The sequence below is a fragment of the Sorex fumeus genome, unplaced genomic scaffold (assembly GCF_029834395.1).
Source record: "Sorex fumeus unplaced genomic scaffold, SorFum_2.1 ptg000095l, whole genome shotgun sequence".
NCBI lineage: Eukaryota > Metazoa > Chordata > Mammalia > Eulipotyphla > Soricidae > Sorex > Sorex fumeus.
Genome location: NW_026606152.1, coordinates 2,196,778 through 2,209,126, shown reverse-complemented (window position 1 = coordinate 2,209,126; position 12,349 = coordinate 2,196,778). Strand labels below are relative to the sequence as shown.

At 58.6% G+C, this 12,349-nt stretch overlaps 2 protein-coding genes across 2 annotated transcripts; one reads left to right on the top strand and one right to left on the bottom strand.

Annotated features, from left to right (window-relative positions):
* Window positions 1-1,865: 1,865 nt before the first annotated feature.
* On the top strand, window positions 1,866-11,165 carry DPH7 (diphthamide biosynthesis 7). Its single transcript, XM_056132888.1, has 9 exons — window positions 1,866-2,049; window positions 2,168-2,301; window positions 2,527-2,614; window positions 3,305-3,399; window positions 3,518-3,687; window positions 7,003-7,072; window positions 7,155-7,220; window positions 7,356-7,525; window positions 10,725-11,165. The coding sequence occupies exons 1-9, from the start codon at window positions 1,879-1,881 to the stop codon at window positions 11,129-11,131; spliced, it is 1,371 nt and encodes a 456-aa protein (XP_055988863.1). The 5' UTR covers window positions 1,866-1,878; the 3' UTR covers window positions 11,132-11,165.
* Window positions 11,166-11,565: 400 nt separating this feature from the next.
* On the bottom strand, window positions 11,566-12,066 carry MRPL41 (mitochondrial ribosomal protein L41). Its single transcript, XM_056132889.1, has one exon. The coding sequence runs from the start codon at window positions 12,007-12,009 to the stop codon at window positions 11,602-11,604; it is 408 nt and encodes a 135-aa protein (XP_055988864.1). The 5' UTR covers window positions 12,010-12,066; the 3' UTR covers window positions 11,566-11,601.
* Between the last annotated feature and the right edge of the window lie 283 nt (window positions 12,067-12,349).

Sequence of the window (12,349 nt, the reverse complement as noted above, 5' to 3'; positions counted from 1 at the left end):
TGTACAGTTTTTTTGGGGGGAGGAAGGGAGAGGGTTAGAAATGACAATAGAATCATTTGCTGTAACCCTCAAATGGTACCCGGTACCTGCTGCATCTGTGAGCAGCAGGTGGGCAGAGGCCCCTCTCTGGGCCCAGCCAGGCAAGTGGTGGGAATGATGAGGCAGCCAGCCGCGGGCATGCACTTGGAGGATCCGAGTAGAATGGGGTTTGCTGAGCCTGGTTGCCAGACTTGTCGGAGATATGAAGGCAGAGCCTCCCCATCCTCTCTGGCTGTGGCTGTCAGTTGGCCTCTGGGCCCTGGCCTGCTCTGCCTTGAGGTACCCCACCCACCGGCAGACTCATCTGTAAGAAACAGCCCTGTTTGGCCTCTGCCTCTGTCCCACTGGACTGGGCCCATGCTTACCCTGCGGCCCATGCCTTTCCCCTGCTCCCAGGCTCCAGTTGAGCCTAGACTCCTGTCTGGTCAGCTTGGGGCTGAGTGGGCTTAGGGACAGGGTGTCAGGCCACTCAGGTGGTATGCTTCTGGACAGTGCTCTGGGGTGATGTATTTGTCCAGGCTGGGCCTACGTTCATGTGAAGTACCCAGGATGGATACCCTAGGCTGCTCCCACTCATATCTCAATACAAACCCTGCCTCTGGTGTCCCAGATGGCTGGGGGGAGGGCCTTGTGAACAACCTCGGGGCCTGGTCTGCTGCTCATGGGCAGCCCCGTGCCCTGGTCAGGGCATTCCCTAAGCCTGGTGTGTGGGATGTCCAGGCTGAGCTCCCTCCCTGGCTTTCCTGACACCCAACGTGTGTCTGCGCAAGTCGAGGAGCTGATGTGGGCCAGGGAGGCAGGTTCTGCGCTGCTGTTCGTGACATTGCCAGAGCCACCTCCAAACCAAGCATACCTGTGCAAATGATTGGGCTCTACTGGCGTCAGGCAGCTTACCTCTTGATTTGGGAGTCATACTTGGTGGTCCTCAGGATTCACTCCTGGCTCTGCACTTGGAGATCACTCCTGGCTATACTTGGGACCATGTGGGATGCCGGGGATCAGACTTGGGTCAAGTGCATGCAAGGCAAGTGCCCTGTGCACAGCCCTCTCCACCCTCTGAGTGACGTGTCATCCTGGGCATGCTTGCAGGCAGTGCACCGGGAGCTGGGGATGAACTTGTGGGCTGACCCCAGTTTGCTGTCAAGTCCTGCCATGGCCACGGATGGCCCCTGGGACAAGGCCTGAGCAGCTTTGCCCCTGCCCTAGTCGCCCTTCTGTTCCCCGTCTCCCACCACCCTGTCAGGGCGTTCCTGCTTTTCCTGCAGCCCCGCAGCCAGACTCCACAAGCCACTCACACTGCTTCACACCTGTTTGCTTTGGGGACCAGGAGTGTGTGGTGCCTTGTCCCTGGCAGTCTCAGGAGATGTCATGTCCGCAGCATTGGCATCTGCGAGAGTCAGGATTCACCCCTACGCTCTTCAGACTCACCTGCAGACCTGCAGAATGGAATTTCTTTGAGGGGGTTGCCTAGTTTCAACGTTGTTTTGGGGGGATCACATCTGGGCAGTGTCAGGGCTTATTCCTGCCTCTACTCAGGGATCAGGCTCGACTAGGTACCCTAGGGTCCCGGGGGTGGCACAAGGTTTGGGCTGTCACTTTTTCACCCATTTTGAAGACTGGGAAACAGGCTGGACAGCTAGGGTATGGGCAGAGAGAGGGGCCGGGCCAGCCCTTCGCACAGGGGCGAGCGCGGGTGGTCCGCCAGCCGTCAGGCGGCGCTGCAGCCCTGGGGCCCGCGCCCGGAAGCGGCGCCCGGAAGGGGAAGCGGCGGCCGCGAATGAGTGGCAGTTTCCGCTCCGTCCCGACTCGTGCCTCAGGCCGCGGCTCAAGCTGACCTTAATGGCCATCAGCTATGCCGCCCTGCTCAGCGCCGCGTCCTCGTGCTCGGTGGCGGCCGGGCGCGCCCAGCTGCTGCAGGCGGTGGACACGGAGTTCACCGCGGACTCGGTCGAGTGGTGTCCACTGCAGGGCTACGGGCGCCTGCTGGCCTGCGGCACCTACCAGTTGCAGGTTCCCATGGGCGGCCAGGCCGGGGTGCGCGGGAACCCCCGGGCGGCGGCGTCGGGGGGCGCGGGGAGCCCCGGGCGGGGCGCCGCTGCCCGCGCCCGACCCTCGCGCCCTTTTGCAGGACGAGCCGGCTGCGGACAGGCCCCGGGAGCGCATTGGCCGCCTCTACCTGTACCAGGTCCAAGAGGACAGGCCGGACGGGCCCCTGCAGGAGGTGTATCGCAGGGACTCCAAGGCCGTTTTGGACATGAAATGGTGCGCCGGGGCCCAGGGTGGAGGCAGGAGTGGTGAGATCCCGCACGTGGCTGGCCGAGGGTTGCTGTGTCTCCCCAGGGCGCACTTCTGGGCACTGCCAGATGTGACTGCAGGCAAACCCTGGCCCAGCCCCAGCCAAACAGTCTCTGCTCTCAGCCGTCGTGCGGCTCCCTTTCCGTGTCTTGGTCTGCCCTGACTCTGACTGGCACCAACTTTGCCCCTCAGGTGCCACAGGCCATTAGCTGGCCGCCCCACCCTGGGCTTGGCAGACGCCAGTGGGTCTGTGCAGCTGTTGTGTGTGATGGAGTTTGAGGTCAGTGCCTAGGCCCAGGGTGGGGGGTCTGGTGGGGAAGGGCAGCTGGGGCTGTGCAGGCACAAACATTCCTGGACATTTCTGCCCAGCCGGAACTTTGCTCCGTGCTCAGGGATCACTCCTGGCGGGTGGTGGGGATTCAGCTGAGCTCCACCTTGGTGCAAGGCCAGCACGTGCCTGTGCTCTGTCTCTGGCCCTCAGTGGTGAAAGAACTTTGTCAGAAAACGTCCCAGGCACTGCTATGTGCCTGTGGCGCTCTGGCTCCAGGTTGGACACAAGCTTGACGTCTCTGCCCACCTCTTCCGAGATGAGTGTTGGGGGCCTGGCTGGATGCTGTGTCCCCGAGGATTCGCATTGCCCTGGCAGTGTGGCGTCAGCCACCAGGCCTGAGGGAGAGGCCATTGTCTGCTTGGGACATGTCCTGAAGGGCCACTCACCGACATTGTCTGCCTGGGGTCTTAGGCACCAAGCTGTGTGCAACGGAAACCAGGGGATGAGTGACATCCAGGCAGGTGGGCCCCAGAGCTGGGTCGGAGGCGGGCTGCGGGCCAGCAGAGGGCGCAGACACCCCAGGGCGCAGCCTGAGAGCTGGAGCTCAGCAGAGCCAGTGTGCCTTTATTTGCTGGACACAGGTCGCCACCAGGGCCGCAGGAAGTGTGGGCTCTCGCAGCAGCACCCCTCTCCCCACAGAGCTCATATACGCTGCAGCCAGTGTCACACTGGGCTGAAGAGGAGCAGATGACTCTGGCCACATCCCTGGACTGGTCCTCTGGGAAAAGGGGGAGGTGAGGCTGGGGTTGGGGCAGGGAACCCGGCAAGGGCCGTGGCTGGGGAGGTGCTGGAAGGGCGGAGAGCTTGTCCGAGCCACGCCCAGCTGTGTGTGCCCGCGGGCTCTCTCCACAGCCCTTCCAGCCAGCCCCTACGCATTGTCTCCAGCAACTCCAAGGGGCGTCTGCACCTGCTGCAGGTGGGGCCAGGGTGCCAGCTGGTGGAGGAGGCCTCCTGGCAGGGCCATCACTTTGAGGCCTGGGTCGCTGCTTTCAACTACTGGCAGACGGATGTGGTGTACTCAGGTGGGTGCCCCTGCTGGTGGGAGGGGCGGTCTGCAGGCAGGGTGGCAGCCCCAGTGGCACTCCGTGCCCCATGCCCATTGCCACACCCTGGGCAGTCCCTGGCGCCTGCTGCCTGGGGGGGTCTGGGGGTGAGGACATCTCCCCATCTGGGTGTGGAGGGGAAAGGCCGCCCAGGAGACGCTGGCCAGCTGGGTGGTGCCAGGAGGGCCTCAATGAGGGCCAGCCAGCGGGCACCACTTTCTACGGATGTTTTAGAACACAGTAGCGTTGGGGGACCATGCGGCCCCAGGGCTTAAAGCTGGGGCTTGGCAGGCAAAGCTCATGCAGCTCTTGGGGGTCTGTCTGCACCTAGCCCCTTCTGTTTACCCCCTTGGCCCTGGGCACGGTGTCCCATTCACCGTTGTGCCCCTCTCCGCCATGCCACTAGCTGTTTTTACTTTGGCTGTGTGAGCACTCTTGCTTCTGCAGTGAGCACACAGGCGACCCTCTACCCCCAAAGGCATGTCTGGTCTTGGTCTCCAGGGGGCAGCACTGAGCATCCCCTGCCACGCCCTCTGCCTGGCTCCACGCCTCTGTGGCTCTGGGCCTGGACAGTTCCTTTGCTAACCAGAGTGGCCTGAAGGAGATCTGCCCAAGGGCAGAATTCCATCTAAGGGCGTGCTTGTTTCTCCTTTCTTAGCTAGAAATCCATTTAAACAGTCACTGAAATTTACTTATTAATGTTTCTGGTCATTTTGCATGGACACAGTAAGAGATACATTAAGTTTAAAGGGTGGCTCTTCCTGGGGACATCTTGCTGTATATTCCAGACCTGTCCCTCAGGCCAGGTTAGTCTTTCCTAACCCCATCAGGGTCTTTATTCAGTTACTTCCTTTTAGGTCATGACAGAGTTTGTCCATGACCGTGCTCTTATACCTCTTATGGCACTTAGCCTGTCCCTATTTTGATGCCAGGGTAGCTTACGGCTTGTCGTGGACCCATCCTTGTCGCTCGCTGGAACCCCTCTTTTGGGGTGTTAGGAACTAAGGGCAACTTAGGCTTAAGTCAAGTGAATATGATGGATGCCCAGGAGTAAATTTTATTTGGAGTCAATTAACTCCCATGTTACAAAAGCATAGCATCAACTGTCTTCCTGTGTCTGTACAAAGAGGACATTGCTCTAAAATAAACTATGCAAATGATATAAAGGAAAATGAAAAGCAGTTTCACTTACATGCAAAAAATCCAGAGCCCTCAGAAGAATTTGACCATAAGTTACACGGTGTGATTTGGGAATATATGTGATTAACAGGGGGGAAAGAGCACAAGGGAGTTAAAGATAAAGCCAGAGGATTGGGAATGCTGATGGAATTGGGTGTGCCTCCAGAGCACTGTGGTGGGAGTAATTCAACCTAAACTCACCGCAGGGGCAGGGGAAGGACAAGCCAATGTTACTTCCTAAAATGTTTGGAACTATAATCCACCATTCCCCCCCACCCCCCGGTCTCCAGGATCTCACCAATGCACTGTGCCTTTGTTCGAGCAATTCCTGTTTGCTCGAGTTCTCTGCACCCCTTAGTTTGGGGGATGAAGGGGTTTAGGCCGCACTTGGCTCTATGCTCAGGAATCTCCCTGCTGCTTAGGGACCAAATGCCATCGGAACCCCTCCACTGTCTCTCCGGCCCCTGGCCTCTGGTCTCGTCCCTGTCCAGACGGACCCGGCCACAGCCACTGTGCTCAGCAGGGACAGGACCCGGCCTGACAGCCATGGGTTCAGGTGAGGAGGTGAGGTCCTCGAACACGCCGCCAGAGTCTGGGGTATCTCCTAGGCCCTGGGAGGATCTGGCTTCTGTTCAGAGTGAATTTGAAGAGGGGTTTCCTGACTTGGACCCCTTTGGAGCTGATGAGCATGGCTCACCCAGTGGGAAAGCACAGGGTGCTGGCTCTGCAGGAACACAGCAGAGCAGCAGTGGGTGGGTGTGGAGTGGGGGAGAGGACAGTGGGGCGGCCGCAGCTGGGCAACGCCTGTCTGCGTGCAGGAGCAGAGGCTGCACATCCTCAGTGGTTCTGCTTTACCAGAGTGTGTTCAGTCTGCTCAGGGGAATGAAATAGGACCTGCGCAGTGCTGGGTGGTCGGATAAGAGGAGTGTCGTGGTGGATGGAATGACGGGCGGGGACATGGGGAGATGGGTGTGTATGTGGATATATAGATGAGTGGGTGAGCAGGTGGGGAGATTGGAATGGATAAACAGAGGAGTATGGGTGAAGAGGGAGTGGACGGATGTGTGGGTGGATAGATAATAGGTGGATAGATGGGTGCTAAGAAGAAAACTAGATGATGGATGTCAGAGCAACAGTACAGCGGGTAGGGCATTTGCCTTGCATGCAGCTGACCCAGGTTCAATCCCTGGTATCCCATATGGATCTCTGAGCTCTGCCACAGTAATTCCTGTGTGCAGAACCAGGAGTAACCCCTGAGCATTGCAGGGTGTGACCCAAAAACATTAAATAAAAACAGAAAGGAAAAAGATGATGGGCAGGCTATGATGCGTGTGTGGTGGGTGACAGTGGGTGTATCAGCAGTGGAAGATGGTGGGTGGGTAGATGGGTAGTGGGTGCATGGTGGGTGAATAATTCTTGTTCCTTCTGTCCCTCTCGCTCTCCCCTCTGCCTGACTCTTCGTCTTCCTTGCCATCCTTCCTACAGCATAGCCCCGATCTTTGTCAATCTGTTTTGGAGCAGGGCCCAGCTCCCTCGTGCTCCCTGATTGGTTCTGTGGAAAGGGTCCCTTTTACAGTGAGGTTACAGTGGGGTTTTTCTTTCAAAACACATGGCAGCAGCCCTGGAGTGTGGCTCAGCGCCAAGCATGTTTCTTGCATGCATGAGACCTGGGTTTGATCCCTAACTCGTGGTGGGAGTACATGGGACAGTGCTGGAGGTTCCAGACCTTGGGGTCTTCATGTTCTTTGCTTCATGCATGCAGTTTCTGTTCAGGGTTCTTGGCATCTGGGAGCATTGATTGGTGGGGCTGAACAGAAGGCATTTTTGCCCTGAGCACCCCGGTCAGGGAGTCCCTAGTCGACCTGGTCTCTTCTGCCGTGATCAAACCCAGCCCACCCCGTGGGGAGGCTCCTCTGTCCTCGCTCTCCCTTTTCTCCTACAGGTAGAGTCTGTCGTCTTTCTCTTTTTCTTCAAGTCTGTAGACATAGCACACAGAGTGACTGTCACCAAATTCTTGTGCCTGCTGCCCACTGCACCCCTCAGAAAAGCCACGCTTCCTGCAAAGGCGTTTCCTGCTCTGGGTGCTGTTCTTAGGGCATTTCTGTTTCCCCACAGGTGGAGACGATGCTCTTCTGAAAGCCTGGGATATCAGGATGAAGGGCGCCATTGTGTTCAGCAGCAGGAGGTACAGCGGCGGGCCCGGCCGTGCACTGGGACCCCATAGCCTGCTCTGCTCTGGGTTCGCACCCTTTCCTCGTTCCTTGCAGGCACTCAGCAGGCGTCTGCAGCATCCAGAGCAGCCCCCATCGTGAGCATATCCTGGCCACGGGCAGGTGAGCCCCAGGTTTGTTCTCAGAGGCCCTTCGGCTGGCTCTGCCTTCTCTTGGTGGTCACTGGGGCCCAGAAAGGGAGTTGCCCCAGTGCGGGGCCTCCTCAGGAGATCCCCTCACTGGGCACTCTGACTTCAGCTATGATGAACATGTGCTGCTGTGGGACACCCGGAACATGCAGCAGCCCCTCGTGGACGTGCCCATGCAGGGCGGCGTGTGGAGACTCAAGTGGCACCCATCCCACCACCTGCTGTTGGCAGCCTGCATGCACGGCGGCTTCCAGATCCTCGACTGCCAGGGTGCCATTGGTGAGTGGGACTTCGTGGTTCCTGACCGTGGCTTGGCATGTGCTGCCCTTTTCCTGCACATCTTGCCAGGGCACTCCTGGACCTCACTGCCAGCCTCTTGTGCCTCTCCATGGGAACCCTGGATTTCTGCCCTTCTCTGACCTTCTTGGGCCACTGCTCCAGAACCTCGCTGCCTCCCACTTCCATCGCCACCTTGGGCCCTCGGCATGTTCCTCCTGTCCCAGTCCTCACACCCTGAGCAGGGCTGGCAGCATTGGTTCCGCCCTCACCTCTGAGTGCGGGGGAGCGCCTGCCTGCAGGTGGCCTGCCCACTTGGAGCTCATGCTCTTCATTCAGAACTCGCCGTTGGGTTGTCCCCCGAGCCTCTCTCCAGTAACCAGTAACCTCTTAGGGAAGCCGAGTGCACATGGTGGAGGGTGAGTGCGCCTTGTGGGAGGCAGCGTGCTGCCTTTTGCGTCAGGTTGCTCTGCTCTTCGATGCCCCTTGCACAGGCAACATCCATGGGCTTAGGACCTGGGGGAGGCTGGTTTCTGCTGGGCTCCCAGGGCACAGCTACTTACTTCCCGTCCAGGGTCTGTGTGTCAGTAACTTGCTACTTCTTTAGACAGACATTCAACCTGCCTATGATTTTTGGGAAATTGGAGGAGGGGAGGGTTTGGGGCCACACTCAGTGATGCCCAAGGGTTACTCTTGGCAGTGCTTGGAGGACCATTTGTGGTGCCAGGGATCAAACCTGGGCCAGCTATGTTTGATGCTGCACATGCCTGCCTGTATCATGGTCCCCAAGCACCACCTGGAGTAACCCTAGAACATCGCCAGGTGACATCGCCAGGTGTGATCCCCCAACAACAAACCCACAAAAAAGGATTCAAACTGGGGTCAACCACATGCAAGGTAAGACTCTTAACCCTGGTACTCTCTTCCAGTTCCTAAGCTGTGTATTTCAGGGGATGTGTGAGAAGCCAATTGTTTTTAAGAACACAAGGTGAGTGGTCGAAGTGCTACATCAAGTAAGGCCCTGGCCTTGCACACTGGCCAATCCAGATTTGATTCCCGGCATTCCATATGGTACTGAGAGTCCCAGGAGTGATCCCTGAGCACAGCCAGGAGTAAGCCCTTAAGCACCACCAGATGTAAGAAACAAAACATAAAAATTACAGTGGGAGACCGGAGAGTCCAGGAGGCCACTGGGATACCAGGATACAGGCAGGCGTGTGCAGCATCAAACGTAGCTGGCTCCTGATCAAGCTGCTTGATGACCATGATCCCAGAGACTCAGAAACATATCTCGAAACCCAGCGGATTTTGGCAGAAATGCATTCGGACTGTGCAATAGGTTACTGTCACCAGGCCACCCCAGCGGGGAAAGGGTGCTGTCCCTCCGCCTGCTCCCCCTAGGCGACTTGGTGGCTGCCATCATCCAGAGGCCATTGGACAGTCAGGTTTGGGCCCGCAGTGACAAGACACGTGGGGCCTCACGGGATGCAGGTGGAGCCGGCCCTTTCCTCCCCATTCCAACGAGATCCCCATTGTAATTTTTATGTTTTGTTTCTTGCTCACATCTGGTGGTGCTTAAGGGCTTACTCCTGGCTGTGCTCGGGGATCAAATCTGGATTGGCCAGTGCAAGGTCAGGGCCTTACTTGATGTACTACTTTGACCACTCACCTTGTGTTTTTACAAACAACTTGCCAATAAATAAATAAATAAATAAAAATAAAAACAATTGGCTTCTCACACATCCCCCGAAATACACAGCTTAGGAACTGGAGACAGAGTACCAGGGTTAAGGGTCTTGCCTTGCATGTGGTTGACCCCAGTTTGAATCCTTTTTTGGGTTTGTTCTTGGGAGATCACACCTGGCGATGTTCTGGGGTTACTCCTGGGGGTGCTTGGGGTGCTTGGATGCTGGTGATCAAACCTGGGTCAGCTGCGTGCAAGGCAAATGCCCTACTCACTGTACTATCGCTCCTATCCCCCAGTTTGAATCCTTGGCACCGCCAGAGCACAAAACTAGAAAAGATCCCAGAGCACTATTGGGTGTGACACAAATCCCCCCCACACACACAACAAAAAAATTCAGTGAGTAGGGGCTTTGTAGTGCTGGGCATCCGGTCTATGGGTTCCCATACTTTGAATTACACCTCAAGCTGCGAGAGCCATCTTACTGTAGGGCTTGGGCCCAACTCCTGCCGAGTGTGTGTGTGTGTTGTGTCTGTCTCTTACTGCAGGGCCCCCAGGCCTTTCGACCAGTCCTCAGAGGGTCTGTGTAGAACCTGTGACCACTGTGCACACAGAGCCTGCTGGAGCCTGCCGAGCACTACAGCATTTGACCCTGTGGATGCTTCTGTCCCTGTTCCTTTACTTACTCATCTCTCCTCCCATCAGTTGACGCCTTTGTATTTTGCTTTGGGTCTTGTTCTCTTGGCAGGGCATGTAGGGCCTCATTCTGTGGCTCCAGAGATATTCCTGGCCCCAGGGTCAGCTGCATGTAAGGCAAGCCTGTCTCCAGCTCCTGCTTTGAATTCAGGGTTGATGCTGTGCCACAGTGGGCTCAGTATGGTCCTGAGGAAATAGGGTAGCCCACACAGAAGACAAGCACCTCACCCCTCCCTCATACTCTGTCTTGTGAAATAGTGCCCTACCCACTGTCCTGCCTCTGACCCTGCTTTTTTTAATTTTTAATTTTGTTTTGGGGGCACACCCAGCTATGCCCTGGCTCTGTGCTCAGGAATTACTCCCGGGGATGCCTGGGGGACCACATGGGTTGCTGGGGATTGAACCTGGGGTTGGCCGCATGCAAGGCAAACACCCTACCTGCAGTACTATCACTCTGGCCCCTGACCCTGCTTTTTTTTTTTTTTTTCCCAAAAAAGACTGAACCAAACTTTTGCTGGTCCTCATCCTTGGAAAGGCTTCTTCCCCATGGTGGTTCTATCGCCTGGAATGACCATTCTCTCAGGACAGTGTTCTCTGCAAGGTGGAGATGTTTTCTGCTCAGCCTGGCCGTCCATCCTGAGGTGCCTCTAATGGGCTGAGCACACTGTGATGGTCCCCTGATGAGGCCCTAATCCCTCCTCATCACCCAAAGAGACATTTGCTGACAAATGAGCAGCTGCTCTGGGAAGGTTCTGGAGGCCACAGGCCAGAGTGGTGTAAGGAGCCCCAGGTAATGTGTTCTCATGTTCTGCCCCGTTGCAGGAGGGGAGGAGAAGCAAGTGCTGCCGTGTGTTTCTCACAAGTTGCCCAACTCCCTGGTGTATGGGGCCGACTGGTCCAGGCTCCACGCCCACCACCAGCTCCGGCCCAGCATGGTCACAGGTACCTCTGTCAGCAACACGGAGGTCACACCCCTTGTGCTCAACAAGATGGAGAGGATGTCAGTGACCAGCCACACCGATGCCACAGAAGCTGCTTCCCACACCAAGGAACTTCTGCAAACAGTCCAAGACAGGAAGAGCTGGGGGGGGCTGCAGGAGGCAGAGTCCAGGCTCTGTGACAGTGACCACTCTATGGACACAGAGCCCTTCGACAGCAACCTCCTGGCCACTTGCTCCTTTTATGACCATGTTCTTCACTTCTGGAAGTATGACAGCGGGGAAGCTTAGGCAACAGTTGCTAATAAAGGACCACGGGTGTGGACCCAAATCCTAGAGTATACTGTTGGGCTTCTAATCGATCTCGGCTTTTGTGGCCGCACTGCTTACTCCTGGCTCTAGGGTCCACGACAGCCGGGCCGGCGGCGTGCACAGCAAGCCTCCGGGCTGTCACACGAGAACGAGCCCGGGGGTCGTGTCTCACCGGGGACCGCTTAGGGATACACGTGGTGTGAGGAGCTCGGGGCCCACGCGACGCGGGGAATGAAACAGGGTGGGGCTGGCCGGGTGCGCCTGTGACGGGGCGTCGGGGCAGGAGCTCGCGCCAGCCCCTGTGCCTGGCACGGGGCGCACGGCGCCGAGCACAGGAGCCCCGGCCAGGGGCACCCGGCCCCCCGCCCCCGCCTGCCGCGCAGCAAGGACGGCACACCGGGGCTTGTCTCGGGCACAGCACGTTTATTTCGGGGCTGGGCGGCGGGGGCTCAGCGCGGGAAGTTCTTGGGGTACAGCTGGAAGAGCTTGCCCTCCTGCGCGGGCTCGAAGCCGTACTTGTCGAGGCGCACGGGGTCCAGCGTGCCGTCGCGGAAGTCCTTCTCGATGGCGGGCGCCGCCGTGTCGCGGAAGAGCCGCTCGGCCGTCAGGGGCGGCTCGTCGCCGGCCGGCGCGCGGTAGTTGACGTAGGGCCTGAGCCTGAAGCCGGTCAGCGTGGGCACCAGCAGCTCGGGCACCATGGCCGGCATCTGCACGAAGGCGCCGTCGCGGCCGCGCACGCCCGTGCCCTTGGCTCCGCGGCCCTTGTAGTGCGTGCGCGGGCCCCGCTTGCTAGTCCACCTGCTCATGCGGTCGGCGCCCCGCACCACCGCCCGGGCGGCCGCGCTCAGGATCCCCATGTCCGGTCCAGCCGCCCGCCGCTCGCGCGCCGCTACCCCGGCCTCCGCCGCGCCCGGTGCCCGCGCAGCAAAAGCCCGTCCGGTTGGCTGCGTCGCGCCCAATGGGCAGCCTTGGCCCTGAGAGGAGGCGGGACTAGAGGGTACCGGCCAATGGGCAGCTTGAGCGGCCGTGAGCGGAAGGAGGGAATGAGGCGCCGTTTGGTACGTAACATCCGGGACGCAGCTGTGCTGCGTAACGTCCGAGTGGGGCTGCCGGGGGCGGGGTTTCGGGAGCGCGGACGGCGGACCGGACGGACGTCAGGCGGGGCGGCGCGTCGGCGCGTCGGGAGCGCGGACGGCG